General features: G+C 46.0%; 1 protein-coding gene across 1 annotated transcript in view; it reads right to left on the bottom strand.

Moving 5' to 3' along the window:
• DENND5A (DENN domain containing 5A) overlaps positions 1–22,061 on the bottom strand; it is a 315,605-nt gene extending 293,544 nt beyond the window's left edge. Inside the window, exons 1-3 of the mRNA XM_030201008.1 lie at positions 21,667–22,061; positions 2,767–2,838; positions 1,962–2,071 (exon numbers count right to left, since the gene is read on the bottom strand). Of these exons, the coding sequence (XP_030056868.1) occupies positions 1,962–2,071; positions 2,767–2,838; positions 21,667–21,775 (291 nt within the window). The 5' untranslated portion in view covers positions 21,776–22,061. The remainder of the gene's footprint in view (positions 1–1,961; positions 2,072–2,766; positions 2,839–21,666) is intronic.
• Positions 22,062–22,338: the final 277 nt, after the last annotated feature.

Here is a 22,338-nt window from a genome sequence, read left to right as displayed (position 1 = left end):
ACTGAGGTTTCCAAGGGGCTGAGCACGGCTCTTATTGGGTGCCTTGAAATCAGTCTTTTCAGTCTCCTCCTGCTGGTAGGCGTGCATAACCCAACAGTCATTCTGGGCCAGTCTGGAGGGATGCTAAGGAAATAAAAATATGCCCGATGTTAGCAATTTCAATTTTTAAAAAGTGTTTTAGAAACCATCTGTAAGCAATACCTCACTTATTTTATTCAACTGATGGAACATTACCTAAGGTGCTGAAACTCCAGATTCATTTACTTAAGCTAATGAAGCAGATATCTAATGGACTGCTAAGTGAAAGTGAACTAAGATTAATTTAATGATACAAGAGGAAACTTTAAGAACTATAGACCTAACTGTGAGAAACATTTTTACCTACTATACAAAGGAAATGAGGCAGGTATAACGAATATCCTACTCTGGTATGCCATGCTGCTGAGACAAATAATCAATAATATTCTTAAACCAATCAATTTTATGTACATTTTTATAAAATAAAAACATTTATGAATAATTAACTACATATCTAAAATTCAAATGCATGAGGCTGAAAATATGCAAAAATTTAAAAAACTATGGAGACAATTCTATAAGTCTCACCCAAATTTGGGTACTGAGCATGAATCTAACAGAATCTGGGCACCCAGATTCTGTTATAGAATACAGCATAAGCTGGCATTTATGCACCAACATTTAGGTACCATCACTTACATCATGTAAAAGGCAGGCATAAATATTTGTGCATTAGTGTTGGGCTAAAGCACATAATTTATCGAATACTATAAGTTATGTGCTAAAGTGCAAAATCTGCCCATACTCCATCCACATGAATGCCAACCCACCCCTTATAGCTGCACAGTATGCAGTTTGTGAGTTAACTTGTAGAATACTGCTTAGCACCCAACCAATCACTTATGAGCATGAATGCTACATTCACACATTTAAGTGCTAGTATTCTATAATCTTAGTACACAAATGGCTCTTATATTCATGCACTAAGTTTACAGAACTAGGGAGTATGCTTTAAAAAAAATCTAATGCTGAATTCTTTCACTTTAACTTACACACTAATTTTACTTCCAATGTAATAAACTATTTTATGAAAAAATGAAATATGTTAAAGTAAATATACTTGACTAATTCTGAAGTTAAAATAATTAATTTTACCTTTGCTTTAACAAAGACTCTCTGGGTCAGGGATCTCTGAGGCAGAAAGGACCTTGACACCATTGACATTAACCAAACTCCCATCACTTTCCAGTACAGTGGCAAGTGCAAAGAAAGGGATAGCCAACACTTCCATGGGATCAAGTTAGTACTGGTGCATCAGGGTGGGTGGATGCCAATGGTGTGAAGGCTCTCTAGGGATGCATTGGCACCTGGGGGCTGTGGATCCCCAACCAGAACACCATCTCCAAAGGTCCACAACTTGCAAGTTAAAAAAAAAAAGCAGCATGGGATCTCTCATTAACTTCCACTGAAGCCAAGAAATTAAAAAAAAAACAAAAAAAAAACTTCACTTCCAAATCTGAAGTAAAGCTTTGGCACTAAACTGAGTAAGCATAAACCTGTGCTAATCTTTAGCACAATTTGCTCCATCAAAAGTAATTTCATATGCAGCTGTTTAGCAATTGTGCTTAAATTAGCACAGCAGTTTACTTCAGATTTAGCACTGATTCGTGTGTGTGGAAGCCTGATTAGACTGAAATTAAGTAATTAAGTATAGCACACACACACACAGAAACTCAGAACAAACTGGAAGTAAACTGTTGTGCTGAGAGCTAGCAGTTTATTACATTTATCCCTTTATTCACCAACTGCAGTATCCTAAAGAGATCATGATTTGATTAGCTGGCTGTATCCAATTTATACTCATTTGAAGTTTTAGCTATTACAAAAATCTTAGTCCAGCCCTTAATCACTCTAGACATGGGAATTGAAAAGGTGGTACAAACCATTCCCACTGCATCCTGATCAAAAGGATTCCACTCCACATTCTCCGGGTAACGAGCAAGAACTTTGGACTTAAAGGTACGTCTTAGTGGTGTCTGTTCAAAATTCTCTCCTGAAAGAAAAATAAAAGTACAAAAATCAATTATTTCATTTTTCTTGCCAAGCTTTTTTCCAGATAAGGCCAGAGTTTTGAAAAATCAGTGCGCAAAAGTGAAAACATAAATCAAGCACAAACACTGCATCAGAGAGGGAAAAAATAAATGCAACAGTTAATTTGTTGAACATACACAAAAAAAAAAAAAAAGATTAATGTCTGGTAATACCATATGCAATTATCTATATGTGCCTTTCTTCAGTGGTTACAGAATTTTTATATAAAAGTGATACAAAATAATTGTTATATCTAAAGAATAAAAACCTGGATATTTATCTTAGCTGTAGCACTGAAATTAGTATTTTAGTGATAAGTGATAAACAAAGCCAATTATACCTCTGAATTTCTTTAATAGCAAAAGAAAAGCACAGACAGACAAAAGTGAAAAAAGCTTGAAATATAGAGCAAAAACTACACATATAATTTAAGAATATTGTATCTATTTTCCGCAGGATTTCTTTAAAGTAGAGAAGTTAGGAATCAATCCGGACATCCACCACCTCCTAAAAATTCAGCTTTATAAGACAATTCTGTGGAAAGAGGAACTGGAAAGTTAAAAAGTTCAAAGCCAACAAAAAGTAAGTAAGAAAAGGGCATCAGAAGAACCTGAAAGTTGTATTGCTGTTTCATTTGGATTTGTTTGGTACTTTTACCTTCAGCTGCACTTGATATGAAACGGCCGACACCATCTTGGGCTTTAGAAGCCTGTATGTACTCGCATAAAGCTAAATAAATAAAACAACAATACATTACAATACAATAAAACTGTTAAACTGCTTGAAGATTATTAGTTCATGTAAATTTTCTTCACAGCTAAAGGTCATTAGTTGATGCCATATTTCCCCAAAGGATCCGATCATAGAAAACCAAAATTGCATAGGTAAAATGAACATGAAAAATAAATACCACACACATTCAGTACTTTTAAAGAAAAGATCACTATCAGGCCAACATAATTTTTATAAATTATATGAAACACACATTTGCCTGAATTTTATTTTAATGCAAAGTTCAATACAGACTCATTGTGCAGATTCTAAATATACAGGAAAAAATTGGGAAAAAAGATGCTAGCGATCAAAAACAAACTTGAAAGAAACTCTTTCATACATCAGATTCATTATTATACTACAGTACATCTGATTATTATACTTCAGTACATGGCTCAAGAGTATATGGACATACTGTAGGCTAGAGAATACATGGAACAGGGCGCTATATTGTACTGATGGCATACATCTGTCTAAGAGGGGAACCAAGATACAGACCATATACAGACAAGTAGGGTTACCATATGGCTCCAGAAAAAGGAGGACGGATTGAGTCAGCCGGGTTTTACTTCCATTGCTTTCCATTGAAAGCAATTGCGCCAGCCGGGTTTTACTTCCATTGCTTTCAATGGAAAGCAATGGAAGTAAAACCCGGCTGGCTCAATCCGTCCTCCTTTTTCTGGAGCCATATGGTAACCCTACAGACAAGAGTACATACTAAGGGGTCCTTTGACTAAGCTATGGTAAGCAAGAACACAAATGGGGAATAACCACATACTGAATTAACTGAAAATGCTCTTGAGCTATCTTATCTTCCAAACGTCTAACTTGTTTCAATTTTTTTTTTAATTACACTATTCATTTTGTGTGTACATGAGACTTCATAGTTAAAGTTGGGTCTAGAATGACCCTTAACAAACAGATCAATATGCTCAATGGTATATTAACCCCCATTAATACAAAAGGATTCAAGCGCATCAGGAAATCGGGTTACTTAACATCAACACAACTTGCGAACTGGCCATACTTAATCTCAAATATGACTTTTAGCAATACAAGGGTGGTATCTTGGAATGTATTGGGCATAAATTCCCCAATTAAGCGGCCAAAAATCTTTCAAACATTAAGACATAGGACTGATGTGGCCTACTTTCAAGAAACTAAGATAAGTGATAATCATCAAAAATTGAAGCAATCCTGGCTGGGACAATGTTATTATGTCTCATCAAGTACACAGACGGAAAGAATAGCCATCTTAATTGGCAAATCAGTGGCATTTCCAAATGGAAAAGGTATTTTGTGACCCTGAGAGCAGGTATGTCATTGTTGAAGGGTAACTATCTTCCTGCTACCATTGCCTCCATCTATGCACAGAATAACACACCAAAACCCTTTTTTCATTCATTGTTCTCTTCTTGCTTCTTTATCTGGTGCTTTTAAGATTTTAACAGGGGATTTCAATTCTATTCTGGATCCTCACATAGACTTATCTGCCAGGCCTCCAAGAGGAGCCGGTGACACATGGCGGATTTTGCTACTGAACGTAGGAAAGCGTGGGAGCTATTAACTCAGGCAGCCATTTGGCACCAATATAAAAGTGAGCGACGGCCCTGGGGGGGGGTGCCCGCCAACTACTACTACTACTACTACTACTATTTAGCATTTCTATAGCGCTACAAGGCATACGCAGCGCTGCACAAACATAGAAGAAAGACAGTCCCTGCTCAAAGAGCTTACAATCTAATAGACAAAAAATAAATAAAGTAAGCAAATCAAATCAATTAATGTGAACGGGAAGGAAGAGAGGAGGGTAGGTGGAGGCGAGTGGTTACAAGTGGTTACGAGTCAAAAGCAATGTTAAAGAGGTGGGCATTCAGTCTAGATTTAAAGATGGCCAAGGATGGGGCAAGACGTAGGGGCTCAGGAAGTTTATTCCAGGCATAGGGTACAGCGAGACAGAAGGCGCGAAGTCTGGAGTTGGCAGTAGTGGAGAAGGGAACAGATAAGAAGGATTTATCCATGGAGCGGAGTGCACGGGAAGGGGTGTAGGGAAGGACGAGTGTGGAGAGATACTGGGGAGCAGCAGAGTGAGTACATTTATAGGTTAGTAGAAGAAGTTTGAACAGGATGCGAAAACGGATAGGGAGCCAGTGAAGGGTCTTGAGGAGAGGGGTAGTATGAGTAAAGCGACCCTGGCGGAAGATGAGACGGGCAGCAGAGTTTTGAACCGACTGGAGAGGTGACTAAGTGGGAGGCCAGCAAAAAGCAGATTGCAGTAGTCTAAACGAGAGGTGACAAGGGTGTGGATGAGGGTTTTGGTAGAGTGCTCGGAAAGAAAGGGGCAGATTTTACGGATGTTGTAAAGAAAGAAACGACAGGTCTTGGCAATCTGCTTGATATGAGCAGAGAAGGAGAGAGAAGAGTCAAAGATGACCCCAAGGTTTCGAGCTGAGGAGACAGGGAGAATGAGAGAGCCATCAACAGAAATAGAAACGGGGGGAGCGGGGAGGTGGGTTTGGGGGGGAAAATGAGAAGCTCGGTTTTGGTCATATTCAATTTCAGGTGGCGTTGAGACATCCAGACAGCAATGTCAGACAAGCACGCTGAAACTTTGGTTTGGATGCAAGGTGAGATATCAGGGGTAGAAAGGTAGATTTGGGAGTCATCAGCATAGAGATGGTAGGAAAAGCCGTGGGATGAGATTAATGAACCAAGGGAAGAAGTGTAGATAGAAAAGAGGAGGGGACCAAGAACAGAACCCTGAGGTACGCCGACAGGCAGAGGGATAGAAGTAGAAGAGGATCCACCAGAGTGAACACTAACGGTGCGGAGGGAGAGGTAGGAAGAGAACCAGGAAAGGACAGAGCCCTGGAATCCAAGTGAGGACAGGGTATCGAGAAGTATGCTGTGATCGACAGTGTCAAAAGCAGCGGAAAGATCAAGAAGAATGAGGATGGAATATTGACCTCTGGATTTAGCCAGTAATAGGTCATTGGAGACTTTAGTAAGCGCAGTTTCGGTTGAGTGGAGGGGCGAAAACCAGATTGTAGTGGGTCAAGAATAGCATGAGGGACAGAAAATCAAGGCAGCGGCGGTGAACAGCACGCTCAAGTAATTTGGAGAGAAAAGGAAGGAGGGAGATGGGTCGGTAATTAGAGGGACAAGTAGGGTCGAGTGAAGGCTTCTTAAGGAGAGGTGTGACCACAGCATGTTTAAAGGCAGCAGGGACAGTCGCAGTGGAAAGTGAGAGGTTGAGAATGTGACAGATAAAAGGAATAACAGCAGGAGAGATGGCATTAAGAAGGTGGGTGGGAATGGGATCAGAGGAACAGGTGGTACATTTTGAGGAAGAAAGGAGAAGTGTAGTTTCCTCAATAGTAACTTCAGGAAAGGAGGAAAGGGAATGAGGGGAAGGAGAGAGAGGGGAACGGACTAGTGGAGGGAGAGGTGGTGAGGTAGAGAAAGCAAGGTTTATCTTTTCAACCTTGTTGTGAAAGAATTCAGCAAGGGTCTGAGGAGATAATGAAGGGGGAGTTGGGGGAGGGGGCACCTTGAGGAGAGAGTTCAATGTGGTGAAGAGAAGTCGAGGATTAGAGCCAAGAGAGTTGGATATAATAATCCTGTTTGGCACGTAAAAGAGCAGATTGGAAGGAGGTCAGCATGAACTTAAAGTGTAAGAAATCAGCAAGGGGCCGAGATTTCCGCCAGAGGCGTTCGGCGGAGCGGGTACAGGAACGTAGGTAGCAGATATTAGAAGTCAGCCAAGGTTGGGGTTTTGTACGCCTTACAGGGCGGGTCATCAAAGGTGCAAGAGTGTCTAAGGCAGAGGATAGAGTATTGTTGTAAGAAGAAACAGCCTCGTTGACAGATGTGGATGGTGCCACAGTAGAGAGGAGGTTTGAAACATGGGAGGATAGAGGATAGAGATGAAGGGTCAATATCGTCGAGGCTGCCTGCCTGCCTGCCTCCGTACCTGCGTCCCACATTGTTCCTGAGGGGGGGGGGGGTTGTTGCTCCGCCTCCGAGCCTGTGCCTTGTCCGTTTCGCCCCTCGAGTGTCACTGCTCCGCCCTCGACGTCATCACGTTGTGACGCGAGGGCGGGGCAGACACTCATGGGCATACCGGATATCTCCGCCGCCTCAAACTTCCGGCTGGAGGCTTCATTAGAACGTTGGGGTTGCCTTTTATATATAGAGATGATTATAAATATCTAATATAATAAAACTCACCCTCAACGTTCAGAGGACACGGACGTCACTTCCGTAATGAAGGGTTCATGGTGGTGAAGCCACAGAAAGCACCATGTCGCTGGGCCCCGCCCTCGCGTCAAACGTGATGACATCGAGGGCAGGGCAATGGCATCAGTGGCTTCACAACCAAGAAGCTGATGAAGGTGCGTTCACGAGGTGCGAACCTATAGCGTCAGTGGCTTCAAAACGACAAACTGGTGGGTAGGGAGGGAAGGGGTGTGTTGGGGAGGAAAACCTTGCTAGCGCCCGTTTCATTTGATCCAGAAACGGGCCTTTTTTACTAGTATAATAATGATGTACGTTTGAATTAAATATAACACAAATATATCTCACATATAATAAAAGGTGTAATTTATCATAAATAAGAGAACATTCCACAAATATGTCACACATATATAAAAAATAATTAATAAGATATATATATAGAGAGAGAGAGAGAGAGAGAACTGCTGTTTGTATCAACTATAAATGATCATGATTAAGGAGCAATATTTACTTGATCAAACATAACAATATGTCCAAATTCTCATTTTAAGCAAAACAAGACACCCACCTCTACACAATGATCCTCTACTGTCAAAATATGGTAGATTTGATGAAGCCAACTAGAAAATATCAAAAAATGAATGACAAACTTGAGATTGAATCAATCAAAAGGTGGCTAAAACAAAAAATTGAAAAAATGAATATGAAAATAACAATTATAAAAATTAAATTAATTTTATTTATAATAAAATGGTATACGTGTCATATGCAGGAGGGATGTCTTGTATGCTTGAGTATAAAAATTGAAATACATTATACAGCATAATGATATAATAATCAAAGAAAAACAAAAAGATCTGTTTCAGCATTCAGACAATGTGGGTGAAGAGTATTTAATTCATAAATAAATTGTTGCTCTTTGCGTAATAGGTGAATGTCAATAGGTCCACCTCTCCATTTATTCCTATATGTATAAATTACACAAAACTGGTAACCCTCAAATTCATGGGCTAGAGTTAATGAATGTTCGTTCTACCAATGGTTTTTCTAATATTTTCCGTTTTCATGCACTTCTATGCTCAATGATTCTAGTACTGTATTGAGTTTCCTTTTGGTTTTTCCTATATAAACAAGTTTACAAAGACATATAGCAGCATATACTACATTATTTGTTTTACAGTTGGTAAATTGTTGTAGATGGATTTCTTTGTTTGCTGATGATATATATAGACTCTTAGTTTTTGTATTAACATTACAGATTGAACATGTACCGCATGGAAAGTGGCCTAAGGGTAAATTATTAGATGATGTAACTAGATTGGGTAATGCAGATGGAACCAAAAGGTCCCTTAGATTCTTTTCACGTTTGTATGCAACAATTAATTTCTTATCAAATATATCTAAATTTTGTAGTAAATGCCAATATTTTTTTTAATAATGTTAACAATAGTAACATAGTAGATGATGGCAGAAAACGACCTGCATGGTCCATCTAGTCTGCCCAAGATAAACTCATATCTTGAATTTGTACCTGTCTTTTTCAGGGCACAGACCATATAAGTCTGCCCAGCAGTATTTCCCGCCTCCCAACCACCAGTCCCGTCTCCCATCACCGGCTCTGGTACAGACCGTATAAGTCTGCCCTCCCCTATCCTAGCCTCCCAACCACCAACCCCTCTTCCCCCCACCTGCTCCACCACCCAATTTCAGCTAAGCTTCTGAGGATCCATTCCTGCTGCACAGGATTCCTTTATGCATATCCCACGCATGTTTGAATTCCGTTACCGTTTTCATCTCCACCACCTCCCGCGGGAGGGCATTCCAAGCATCCACCACCCTCTCCGTGAAAAAATACTTCCTGACATCTTTTTTGAGTCTGCCCCCCTTCAATCTCATTTCATGTCCTCTCGTTCTACCGCCTTCCCATCTCCGGAAAATATTTTTTTGCGGATTAATACCTTTCAAGTATTTGAACGTCTGTATCATATCACCCCTGTTCCTCCTTTCCTCCAGGGTATACATGTTGTGAGAAGGAAGAGGCTGTCCTACCCTGGTTAGGCCCCTAGAGGGCGCTGTTCCCCTGAAATGTCCAGGGAGAAGGGCTGGGTGAGTTGCTGAAGAGAGCCAGTAAGGGGAGGTATAGCTGGAGGTCGCTAGGACCGGGGAGAGTCCTGGAGGTGGAAACAGGTGCAGCAGATTATGGGCTGGGTCCTGTTTGGCCATTAAACACTTAATACCCCACCTGAGTTGTGAGGGAGAAAGGAGGAGAGCTGGCAGCTGAGGAAGAGGGCTGGTAACTGAAGCAGAGGGATCCCCATGAGAAGTACTGGCTGTGCCCTTTGGACTGGGGGTAGAACTGTGTGTCCCAGCTGAAAAGACTGTGTGTCTAGGGCAGTGAAGAGGTACTGTGTGTCCCAGAGGAAAAGACTGTGTCTAGAACAGTGAAGAGGGACTGTGTCCAAGATGAAGAGACGGTGTGTCTAGAGCTGTCTGCTACAAGGAGGGACTGTGTGTACAGGGACTGAGTTAGTACTGAGCCCAAATGCCTGTGTGAGAGGACTCTATGGGTATTGAACTGTGCAAGAAGAAATGTTTAAAATGGAAGATTGCACTGAGTAGGAGGAAATGAAATGGTTAAACTGGAAGAACTGTTTAAGCTTGTGAAAGTGTTTTAAGCTAAAAGAAAAGTGTGCCCCAGAGGCTGGAATAAAGATTTGTAGGAGAAAAATCCTGTTGGTGAGACCTGACTATGTTTGCCTTTTGAGAAGCAGGTCACCCTGAGCAGGAAAGGGTAGTAGATTAATTTGCATAAAATCTGCATACTGAGAACCAGCTCACCCTGAGTGAAAGAGGGACCTGGGATCCTGAGGTGGGAGCTTCATCATCACAGTAGCCTCATCATCTTTACAATGTTCAGGTCAGCAAGTCTTTGGTCATACGTCTTAGAACTGGACATATTAGTGAATGGTAATGTGCAAACTATCTTGATTCAATCTCAAGTTTGTCATTTGTTTTTTGATATTTTCTAGTTGGTTTAATCAAATCTACCATATTTTGACAGTAGAGGATCACTGTGTAGGTGGGTATCTTGTTCTGCTTAAAATTAGAATTTGGACATATTATTATGTTTAAGTAAATATTGCTCCTTAATCATAATCATTTATAGTTGATACAAACAGCAGTTCTATATATATTTTATTTATTTATTATATATGTGTGACATATTTGTGGATTGCCCAAAGGAGTCCGGGAAATCTTCCCAAGAAAAGGAAGGCAGAAAAATAGGCTGGTTCAGGTGAAACGCTGAAACCACTTTAGGCAGACAGGAAGGCACCGTACATACTATTACTCCGGTCTCCGAGAGCTGCAGAAAAGGGTCCCGACAGGACAGCGCCTGCAGCTCAGACACGCATCTAGCCAATGTCATGGCCACCAAAAAGACTGTCTTGAGAGTCACATCCTTCTCCGAACCTCGCATAAGTGGCTCGAAAGACGAACACTGGAGAGCCTTCAACACCAGCCCCAGGTTCCAGGCCGAACAAGGCGACTGCACTGGAGGGCGGAGCCGCAGCACCCCTCTGAGAAATCGGGAAATGTCCGGATGAGCAGCAAGGGACAAGCCAGAGACTTTCCCTCGGTAGCATGCCAATGCTGCCACTTGAACCCACAGGGAATTATAAGCCAGGCCTTTTTGTAAGCCATCCTGCAAAAAGTCCAGCACCGGCGAGACAGTAGCCCGCGTGGGAGTGATTGCCTTTGAAACACACCACGCCTCAAACTTGCACCAGATCCAAGCATAAGCTGCGGAGTTGGACCGCTTGCGGGCCTGCAAGAGAGTGGAAATGACCTTGTTAGAGTAGCCCTTATCTCTCAATTGCGCCCTCTCAAGAGCCAGGCCGTAAGACCAAATCGGCAGGGATCCTCCACAGACACCGAACCTTGAACCAACAGGTTCGGCACCAGAGGCAAATGAAATGGAGCCTCCACCATCATCCGACGGAGATCCGCATACCACTGACGCCTTGGCCAGTCCGGAGCGATAAGAATCACCAATCCCCGGTGTAGATGAATCCGAAGGAGGACTCACCCTATCAAGGGCCAAGGAGGGAACACATACAGGAGGCCCGAAGGCTAGGGTTGAGCCAGTGCATCCAACCCCCCGAGTGAGGATCTCTCCTTCTGCTGAAAAAGCGAGGGACTTTGGCGTTTGCACTTAACACCATTAGATCCATTCCGGGTGTCCCCCATTTGGCACAAATCTGAAGAAAAACTTCTTCTGCCAGTTCCCATTCCGCCTGGTCAATTTGATGCCTGCTAAGAAAATCGGCTTGCACGTTGCTCTGACCTGCTATATGAGCTGCTGACAGAAGCTGCAGGTGGAGTTCGACCCAGTGGCAAATCTGAGCGGCCTCCGCAGCCACGGCCCTGCACTGAGTGCCGCCCTGATGATTTATGTAGGCCACCGCAAGCCCCTTCAGAGTCTTTTGGAAGGCCATAAGAGCCTGAAATATCGCTCTTAGTTCAAAGCGATTGATGGACCACCCCGCTTCCACTGACCCTGAGCATAGCTTCCCTGGCAATGTGCTCCCCAGCCCAAAAGGCTGGCATCTGTTATCACCAGGCACCAAGAAGGAAGCGCAAGCAGCATTCCTTGGTGCAGCATCCTGTCGGAGAGCCACCACTCCATACTGAGCCGGGCCACAGGGAGCCACATTAGTCTGCGTTGATATTCCTGGGAAATCGGAGACCATTGTTGAAGCAGGGCAATCTGCAGAGGCCTCATATGAGCTCTCGTCCAAGGAACCACCTCCAAAGTGGCCGTCATCGACCCCAGCAGCTGGACCACGTCTCAAGCCCAAGGGCAAGGCATCCGCAGGAGCAGATGGACCTGATTTTGAAGCTTGCACCGCCTTTGCTTGGGGAGAAAGACAAACCCCGAGGCCGTGTCGAACTGGACCCCCAAATACTCGAGAGACTGAGAGGGGGTCAGGTGACTTTTGGGTATATTGACCACCCAGCCTAGAGCCTGCAGGACTGTAACCACTCTGGCTGTGACAAGACAACTTTCGGCTGCCGAATCCACTCTGATGAGCCAGTCGTTGAGATAAGGGTGAACTCTGATACCCTCTCGCCTGAGACAGGCAGCTACGACCACCATTACCTTGGAAAAGGTACGGGGAGCTGTGGCTAGGCCGAAAGGCAAGGCCCGAAACTGGAAATGTTGTCCCAACACCGCAAACCGGAGAAACCACTGATGCGGAGGCCAATGTGCAAATATGCTTCTTTTAGGTCCAGAGATGTGAGAAACTCTCCTGGCTGTACCGCCGCAATGACGGAGCGTAGGGTTTCCATGCAAAAGAGTCGTACTCTTAGGGCCTCGTTGACTCTTCGCAAGTCGAGGATTGGTCTGAAAGACCCGCCTTTTTGAGGCACGACAAAATTAATGGAATAGCGGCCACAGCCGCGTTCGGCGGAATGCATCGGGATCACCGCTCCGAGGTGCAGCAAGACTTGCAAAGTCTCCTCTACCGCCGCCCATTTTACAGCAGTGCCACATCGGGACTCCACAAATACGTCTCTCACCGGGGCACCGAATTCCAATCGGTAACCTTCTCTGATCAGGTCCAGGACCCACCGATCTGAGGTAATCTTGGTCCACTCCTCTAGAAAGAGGGAAAGCCGTCCTCCTACTGCAGGAATCGAGGAGTGGACCGGCGTCCCATCATTGTGGAGGACGCCCCTGAACTCCAGACCGAGACCCGGCCGCTGCTGAGCATTTGTCCGAGCGAAAGGAGTTCCTCTGCTGAAAACGGGCATGTTGAGAAAACCCAGCAGAGCGCCCCGGGCGATACCTATGAGCGTCACGGAAGCAAGGTCTAGAGGAGGAGGGAAACACAGAACCCTTGGAAGAAGGCCTTGGCCTATCCTCAGGTAACCGCTGGGGCTTAGAGTCCCCTAGGTCTTTAACAATCGTCTCCAAATCCTCTCCAAATAACAGGAGTCCCCGAAAGAGTAACCTCACCAGCCTTTGCTTAGAGGCCACGTCAGCCGCCCAATGCCGTAGCCAAAGAAGGCGGCGGGCAGAAACCGCCACAGACGTCTGTTTAGCCGAAGTTCTGACCAGATCATAAAAGGCATCAGCCAAAAATGACAGGGCCGACTCCATCCGCGGGGCAACCTCAGAGAGGGACCCTGCACCCTCCGTGGGCTGCTCCACCACCTGTTGTAACCAGGAAAGACAGGCGTGGGCTGCATAGGAACTGCAAATAGATGCCCTTAAGGCAAGCCCCGATATTTCAAAGGACCGCTTCAATGCGGATTCTAGCCGCCGGTCCTGCATGTCTTTCAAAGCGACCCCTCCCTCTACTGGGAGAGTGGTCTTTTTTGTCACAGCCGTGACTAAGGCGTCCACTTTAGGCATCCCAAAAAGGGCCAGTGGACCTCACTCAGAGGGTAAAGCTGACCCATAGCCATGGCCACTTTCAAAGGCCCATCGGGGTCAGACCATTGAGCTGAAATAAGCTCCTGGATGGCGTAGGCTTCTTAGTACTCGCCATCCTAAGATTAACAGAGGAGGCCTCGCCTTCAGCAGGATCATCAATCGAGAGGGCCTGCAAGGCGTCAGCAATGAGAGCTGGCAGCTCGTCGCAGTGGAAAATCCAAACCGCATTGGGATCATCCAAATCCAGTGGCAAACAGGCACCCTCCTCTGGATCATCTGCCCCTGAGGGCCTGCCAGATCCTTCAGACTCCCCACAGCCTGACCGGGGGGGGGGGGGGGGGGGGGAAGGATATGCGCCACTTTCAGATGGGGAATTTACCCGTCTATGTTTAGTGTGTTTCCAACGCTCGGGGGAGGAAATAACCTCTGAAGCCATCCCCGGGGCATCAACACCCGGAGGGAACCCAGGATGCAACATAGTGTCAGACACCTGCGGCAGAGCTCTTTTCAGCATGAAGGCTTTATGCATTAAAGGCACAAACTCAGGGGAGAAAAACTCACTCTTGACCCTCCACCTCCGAATTAGGAGAAACAGATGTTGTAGCTCCTCTGGCAGCCTCTAAACGAGGCGTCCACCTACACTCAGACTCCTCCGCAACCGCGAGGGTCGAGACATGCGGCGCTTCCAAAATGGCGCCCGCTGCCAGCTCCATCGAGCGGGAAGAATCATCCTTCGGCATGCTCGTACTAGCGCGAGTGTCTAAGGAGCACGTTTTGCACAGCCCCGCTGCTGATCTGCGCTTACCACAACGGGAGCAACGCTTAACTCCCTCAGCAGCCATCACCCGACTGGACGGAAATATAGCAATAAAATGGCGGCTTCGCGCCAAAACTTACCCCGTTCAGAACGGTGTCCGCGGGACCTCCCCGGAGGAGCTGGGCACCACTCTCACCTCAGAAGACAGAGTCAACGAGCTCCAGTCAAGCTGCACAGAACCCGAATCTCTGGAAAAAGCCTCAGAAATAGCAACGCTGTACAAGCGCGCACTTTTTTTTTTTTTTTTTAATGCTGTGAGGAAAGTTGGAGGAAGGCAGCAACAGAGGGACTCCAGGAGGAGGGGGGAATGGGTAAGACAGGGAAAGAGCGAACCTATATGTCTTTAAAGTGGGCACCACCAGCCACAACACCCCTGCTCAACTGGCAAAGCACAGGAGCCACCCCAGACAGAATCCAGGAGCTGATCAAGCTACGTCCACACCTGCTGGGAGATAGAGAAATACTGAAGGCAGTTGGGGCTAGCCATCCAAGGGTCACTGTGGTTCTTCAGTGTTCTCTATCTCCACCTGCCGGTAGGTGGATACAACCTGCAACTGCAAAAAATGACAACTCTGAAGCCTGCAACTTGAGAACACGGGCCGGCGGAAGAAACACCCGACCTTGCTTTGTGTCGAACAGGACTCCCAGATACTCCAAAGACTGAGAAGGCCGAAGATGGCTCTTCTACATATTGACCACCCAACCTAGGGATTGTAAAAACTCTACTACCCGAGCTGTCACCTGTGCACTCTCGTTGTACGAAATTGCTCGGCTCAACCAACTGTGTAAGTAAGGATGGACTAAAATGCCTTCCATTCTGAGAGCCGCAGCTACCACTACCATAACCTTGGTAAACGTGCGCGGAGCAGTTGCCAGGCCGAAGGGAAGAGCCCGAAACTGAAAATGGCAACCTAACACTGCAAAACGAAGAAACCTCTGATGAGCAGGACGAATAGGAATGTGGAAATAGGGTTCTGTAAGATCGAGAGAAGTGAGGAACTCTCCGGACCTCACCGCAACAATGACAGACCTCAAAGTCTCCATTCAAAACGAAGGCACTTTGAGCGCTCAAATTGACCGCTTTGAGGTCCACAATTGGCCAAAAGGAGCCCTCCTTCTTGGGTACCAGAAAGTAAATGGAGTAACGGCCTTGATGCTGCTCCACCAAGAGAACCGGACAAATGGCTCGAAGATCCAGAAGTCTGCTGAGAGTATCCCAGACGGCTCTGGCCTTGCTGCGAGAATGGCAAGGAGATTCTAGGAAAGCATCCGACAAAGGAACTCTAAAGCGTACCCTTCTCGAATAACCTCTAACACCCACTGGTCCAAAGTAATCTGGGCCCACCTCTCTTGAAATTGTGCCAACCGAGCACCCCACTTGTACAAGAGGTTGGACACGCAAACCTTCATTGTTGAGAGCAGGAAGAGGAGGAAAGGGTAGTTGCTGCTTCTCGACCTCCTCTGCGACCTCCATGAAAGGATTGAGTCCTTTAAAAAATCTGGAGCGTTGTCCTTGAAAAACTCTGCCTGGCCGAAAACGGTGAAAATCATAGCCTCTACCACGACCTGAGAAAGTACCGTGACCAGAACCTCGTGGACGATCCTCCGGTAACCTAGGAACTCTAGCCTCACCTAGGCTATGAACTAGTTTATCTAATTCTTCTCCAAACAGAAAAGAACCTTTAAAGGGAAATTTACTAAGCTTGGACTTAGAGGCCGCATCAGCTGACCAACCACGCAGCCAAAGGGTACATCGGGCTGTCACAGAAAGAGCCATGGACTTAGATGAAACCCGAAGCAAATCATAAAGAGCACCCGCTAAAAAGGCTGAACCTATTTCCAGCTTAGCCACTTCATTATCAATATTGGAAAGATCATCAGAAGAACGGTCCAAAACTCTCTCAGACCAGCGAAAACAAGCTCTCGCTACCAAGGACCCACAAACTGCCGCCTGCACTACCAGTGCAGAAACTTCAAAAGAATTATTTAACAAAGATTCGATATGACAGTCCTGGGGATCTTGCAGGGCGGTACCACCATCTACCGGAACAGTGTTTCTTTTAGTAACAGCGGAAACTACCACATCCACCACAGGGGAGCGCAAAAGGTCCTTATCTGAATCAGGATGCGGATAAAGCCTAATCATAGATCTAGCAAGATGAAAGGCAGAATCTGGAAAGTCCCACTGAGCTTGAATAATATCCCTAATATCTTGATGCATAGGAAAAGACTTACCTACTCTGCAAATACCCTTGACCAGCAAATTCACCTTTCTGGGCTCAGATACCTGAAGATCCTGATCATCAAAATGTAACGTAGAAGAAACCTGAGAGATAAATTCCTGAAGATCATCCTTATGAAAAATTCTTACCACCAAGGAATCCTTCCCCACCAGAAGGGAATCCACTCCATCTGCTGCCTGCTCCAACTCCTGTTCAATCTGCTCCTCAGGAAACCATGCCTCCTCCTCTATGGAAGGCATTTCCTGCCCAGGAAAAAAAGAAAAATCCTGTTCAATCTCCTCAGCGTAACTAGCCCGTTTCTTAGGCTTAGAAGCCCCCAAAAAAGAGACCTCTTCTCAGGCAAGTCTACAGGAGCAGCCTTAAGCAGCAGAAAGGCTTGGTACATTAGTATCACAAACTCAGGAGGAAAACCTCCTTCACCCGAAGAAAAAACTGGCAGCTGAACCAAAGCAGCAGGCCCAGTAGACAAAAGGGGCTGAGAAATAGTCTGCACGGAGGAATTCAAAATGGCGGCGTTTCCCGCCGAAACTGGCTCCGGGAGGGAGAGGGACGCGACCGCCGCTGAAACACCCAATGCTGACCCCCCCCCCCCCCCCCCCAGCTGGCACTGATGAACTACCCAAACCTACACCCTGCTTCTCAGCAGCAGTGCAAAACTTGCAGACCCCGTTCGTGCCCAGAGCCCGCCGCTGACAGACGGAGCAGCGGCGAAGTTTTTCCGACATGTCAGAAGAAGAAACTAGCTGATTTAAAAGTGAAAGTAAAGACACTACTAATAAAAGAGCTGCACTGCTCAGTTAAAGCTACAGGCTTTACCACAACAGAAGACCTGGCAGTCCTGTTGGGGTTTTTTTGTGTGTGTGTGTGTTTGTTTGTTTTTCTTTTAAGGCTGCCTCTCCCTACCTCCAAAGTTCTTCTAGAGAAGAGATTGAGTATACTTTTCTGTGACTTTTTATTCTGATTTAAATATAGAATAATTCAAAATCATATATTACAGCCACATTCATTAGGGAGGGAAAGGAGGGAGGGACTCGGGCTCCTGAGTGTGACACCCCCGAGGCAACAAGAGACCTGCACGGACCTTTGCCTCAGAAAAGCAGGTTTTTTTGTTTTGTTTTTAAATGCACAGGAAAATTAAAAAAATAAAGAATTAAAGAATGACGTTATCAAAGAAAATAGAATTAACAAATGAGACTGAAGGGCTCACCACCTTCCACCTGCTGGAGACTGAGCTTACTGGATCTTTCTTTAGCTTGGCAAGGGCTCTTATTGGCTCGCTAGAGTCACAGCTTTTTTTCTCAGTCTCCACCTGCTGGAAGGCGTGCACAACCCATCAGTCACATTCTGGGCCGGGCCGGAGGGACGCTAAGGAAATGGCCGCTTTTCCCAAAATAGGAGAGGAAGCTTTTTCTGCAGAAGGAGCCGACAATAGAGATAGAGCTGCCTTGCTCATTCGTGCCTGAGGTTTTTGGTTTTGTTTTTAACATGGCTGCCTCTCCCCAGACTCAAAACTCAAACACTATTCCGCCGAAGAGGTTGAGACACTCTCCCTACAAAACAAAGCGGATAGTGCTGTAGGGAGGAATCAGGAGGAGGGACTCGGAACCCTTGAGTGTGGCACCCCTGAGGCTCCAAGGAAACCCCGCAGAGCTCAGCCTTCAAACCAAAGAAACACCAGTGCACAGAAAGAAAACCTGAAAGAAGTCTTAAAGAGCCAACTCCTATATTAGAAATCCTTTTTTTTTTTTTAAGAATATCAATAAAAACAAATAGAGATGGAGATAGAGAGGGAGACTACAGGGCTCACCTCCTTCTACCTGCTGGAGACCAAGAATACTGAATCTAGGTCTAGATGGCCAGGGCTCTTATTGGCCCACTAGAGTCAGAGTTCTCAGTCTCCACCTGTTGGACGGAGTGCACAACCCATCAGTCAGATCCTGGGCCAGTCTGGAGGAACGCTAAGGAAGTTATTCAAAGTTGTTAAATCGCAACAGGATTATGAAAAATTACAAGAGGTCCTTGCAAGATTGGGCATTCAAATGGCAAGTAACGTTTAATGTGATCAAGTACAAAGCGATGAGCACAGCCAGATGCACTCATCAAAAGAGGCCATTGGGAAAAGCTAGGGTGCTGATTAAGTGGCAGACTTCTGAACTTCCAGGGTCAAAATGGGTTCCTGGTCCTGACTACGTGGAGACCTGTGCACCAGCACCTCTTATATGCCCCGGAGCTCCCAGCACTGTGCTTCGAAGGGGGATTGATGCAGATTATTCTTGGCCTTCACCCGATGCCAGTCATCAATGCCTCTCGGTGCCGACCAGGACAATGTCTAATTCCCGTATCACCTCTGTGTCGGGTCCAAGTGTGACCAATCTCAGGGACCCTGCACAGCAGCCAGCATCGAGCCAGATGGAGAAAAACTCGATGAGTGCCCGCTCCCCATGTCTGAGACAGGCCTCTCAGCCATAGAGACCAATACGCCGGATGCTGACGCAACTCCTGACGCCAAAGTTTTGGATTGGGCTCTAAAAGGTTTTCCCTTTGAGCCTCTCTGGCCAGCTGGGTTCTTTACTTCATACGCAGGCAAAGGACACAGCTGGAAGGGGTATGTTCAGGCCCCAAACATTGAAGACACCAAGAATAGGTGTCTTCCAGAGATGGTCCTATTCAAGCATGTAACCAGACCTTAAGGGGGGGGTGCTGAGCCGAAAGTGGGGGGGGGGGGGTACATTTTGCCCCATCTCCCCTCTGCAACCACATATACCTGGGCTGGCAGGGGTCCCCAAGCCCCACCAGCAGAAGCCTTCCTCCAGCGCCGTTCGCCATCACACACCAACTGCCCTGCTTCCCCCCCTCTGTGGCACGCATGCTCAATTTCACTAAAATTGAGAATGCGCACCGGGGGGGGGGGGGGAAGCAGGGCAGAAAGCACGGCAGTGAACAGCGCTGGAGGGAGGTTTCTGCTGGCGGGGCTTGGGGACCGCCACCAGCCAAACCAGCACACCTCGGGGTGCCCAAATCCAACTCCCCGTGGCTATGCCACTGGCCTACTGCATCAGTTACAGTGTTTAAAGCCACTGGGAGCCTTCAATGCCATGGAAGGGAGGACAACCGTGGCCAAATCAAACAGCTCGATGGCTTGGCCACTGTTAGGAAACAGACTACTGGGCTTGATGGACCATTGGTCTGACCCAGTATGGCTACTCTTACGTTATGTTCTTATGACTTAAAAAGAGGCACACACCAACAAAACTGAGGGAGAAATACCCAAACAGAGCTCAAGCCTAAGAGAGCACACTGAACATGCCAAAAATAAAGGAAACCTAAAAATGGAGAAAAATAAACTAAAGCTATAAGGGAAGTGAGAGAGACCTTTCCAAAGAAAGGAAAGCAAACAACAAAAAAAAGAGTCAAGGCAAAAAAAACCCAAAGGGAAGACACAAAAACTGAAAAAATACACTCATGCACCAGAAGCTGTCAGAAGCGCAGGATAATCGCATTCTTTCCTCACTATAATGAGAAGAGACTCATGGTCCCGTGCTCTCACAGCAGGCAGAAGACAGTCATGCATGCACGGTGGGGATGCTAAACATGCTCTAAAACCTCTAGTAGCTTGTTTAAGCTCCTTACCGGGTAACATGGATGACATCACTTGCATGTGAGACTATGGCCTGCTTGTCCTTCGAGAATTAAAGTTACCACATGGTAATCATGTAGAAAACACACACATGCATGTAAATTAACAGCTTACAGTGAACACCGCAAGTCCTGTTATTACTAGAAATGTTACTTCCAACAAAAATCTGGTGTTATTTTTCCATTCTGGGAGCATCCAGCCACCAAGCTGTGACCCAATATTCCCAAGCACTGCTTAAAGGTGAAACACAAAGCCACAGCTGCCCCCCCCCCCCCCTCCAAATTCTCCTAAAGATCTGACTTCAGGAAGGTCTTCCATTGGGGGAAGGGGAGAGCGTCAGGGGGGTAGCTGTAACTTTGGATGAACACTTTAAACCACAAACTGTTTATTTACATACTAAATTAGCTATTTTGCATGTTTTGCATCTTATTAGTATGTAACCCACAGAAAAAAAAACTACTGTGCATCACGTATTATAACTTGCATTAATGCCCTTTAACATACATTAAGGAGCAAATAAACTTGTATTATATAAAGTGTCTTTTTTTTATTAGGATCTATACACACACTGTTACACTGAATGTGTTGTTGAATTCCTTCTGCTATTTGTATTCAGAGTCTGGAGTAATCTATTTGTTTAGACTTACAGGTAGAATGATAAAATAACTACTTAAAGAAGGAAAATGGTAGTTCTATCATCGTTTCAGAGCACAAAGAAACAATTATGCAGACTGATGAACGGTTATGATTACATTTATACACACATCTGGAAAACCTTAAGGGCATAAAACTCAATCTATATGCCAGACTTCATTACTCTGTCCTTCTCACCAAGCAATCTTCAACCTTTCCTGTGTTAAAACACACCTTTTGCGTTGCAAAGCAGTGTCATCTCAAACCATCACAAACGACAACTGTTTAAACAGAAGAGTTAAGGATCCTGAAGGCTTCCTCATATCGATTTTAATGATCCCAGGAGCCATGGGAGCCAACTTCTCAAAATTATTGGGGGTGCTAAGCCCAATGGAAATAACCCCTCCCCAGATATATGCATGGAATTTTCTCAATATTGGGGGTTCTCAAGCACCCACAGAGCCGGCTCCTATGCCAGGAGCAGATTTACTATTTGAAAACCTACGCTGTTCCATTTCCCGTAGATGGCAACAGAGAAGAAACATGACAGTTCTCAACCCCGTTCATCTAACGGTGCTGCTCAGAAACTAACGAGAACATGCAGATTCTGCAACTGCATCCACTCTCACTGGAGCCCGATAACACTGCTCACCCCGACACAGGGCAACCCAGGCAGCAAATCGGACCTTTCACGAAACGTCCACCTACCTGCAGCCCACCAAGCCCCGCTCGGCCCTCTCCCCGCTCAGAGCATGGGCCACCGCCGCGCACTTACCAGAAAGCTCATCCGGTTCCAGGCCGGTTTCCGTGTCCAGCCCGCAGATGACAAAGTAATCAGCAAAGCGACCGGGGGCCGAGCTGCCTCCTCCTCCTCCGCTGCTCATGATGCGCAAGGCGAGCGGGGAACCGGCCTGGTGATATAAGACAGGAAACCACCCCTGCTCCTAGTCCCGGGTCCACAGGAGAGTGAGCGTTACCGGCCCGTGGAATGAAGGTACGCGGACGGGAGAAGGTAGCAGTCAGTTCCTCCTGCACCTCACGCCTCAAGAGACGCGGGAGCCGCTGCTGGCAGTCCCGTCTCGCGCCGCCATCGTGAGGCAGCGGCGCGCGCACGGCATTCTGGGCTAAGCTGCTCCCGTTCCAGCTGTTTTCACGGCGTCTTGAGGGAGCAAAGAGTGGGTAGGGTAATAAAAAAAAAAAAGAGAGAGAGAGTGAGAGTGTGTGTGTGTGTGCGCCAACACTCGCGCGCATGCGCCCTGGAGTTAAGGGGGATGACGTTATGTTATTTACTATTTAAAGCTGAGCTCTCTTGTTCTTGTGTGTATGACCCTGTGTGGCCTGGAGCCACTAGGGAGAAGCTGCCAAATGTGCAGGCGTTTGTCTAGCAAGATTTGCTATTCCGCACTTAATAAATATATGTGTGGCTTACAAGCGGAGCAAAAGAGTC

The sequence above is a fragment of the Microcaecilia unicolor genome, chromosome 4 (assembly GCF_901765095.1).
Source record: "Microcaecilia unicolor chromosome 4, aMicUni1.1, whole genome shotgun sequence".
Lineage (NCBI taxonomy): Eukaryota > Metazoa > Chordata > Amphibia > Gymnophiona > Siphonopidae > Microcaecilia > Microcaecilia unicolor.
Note: the sequence above shows the minus strand (reverse complement) of the source record. Positions and strands in the feature narration are given on the sequence as shown.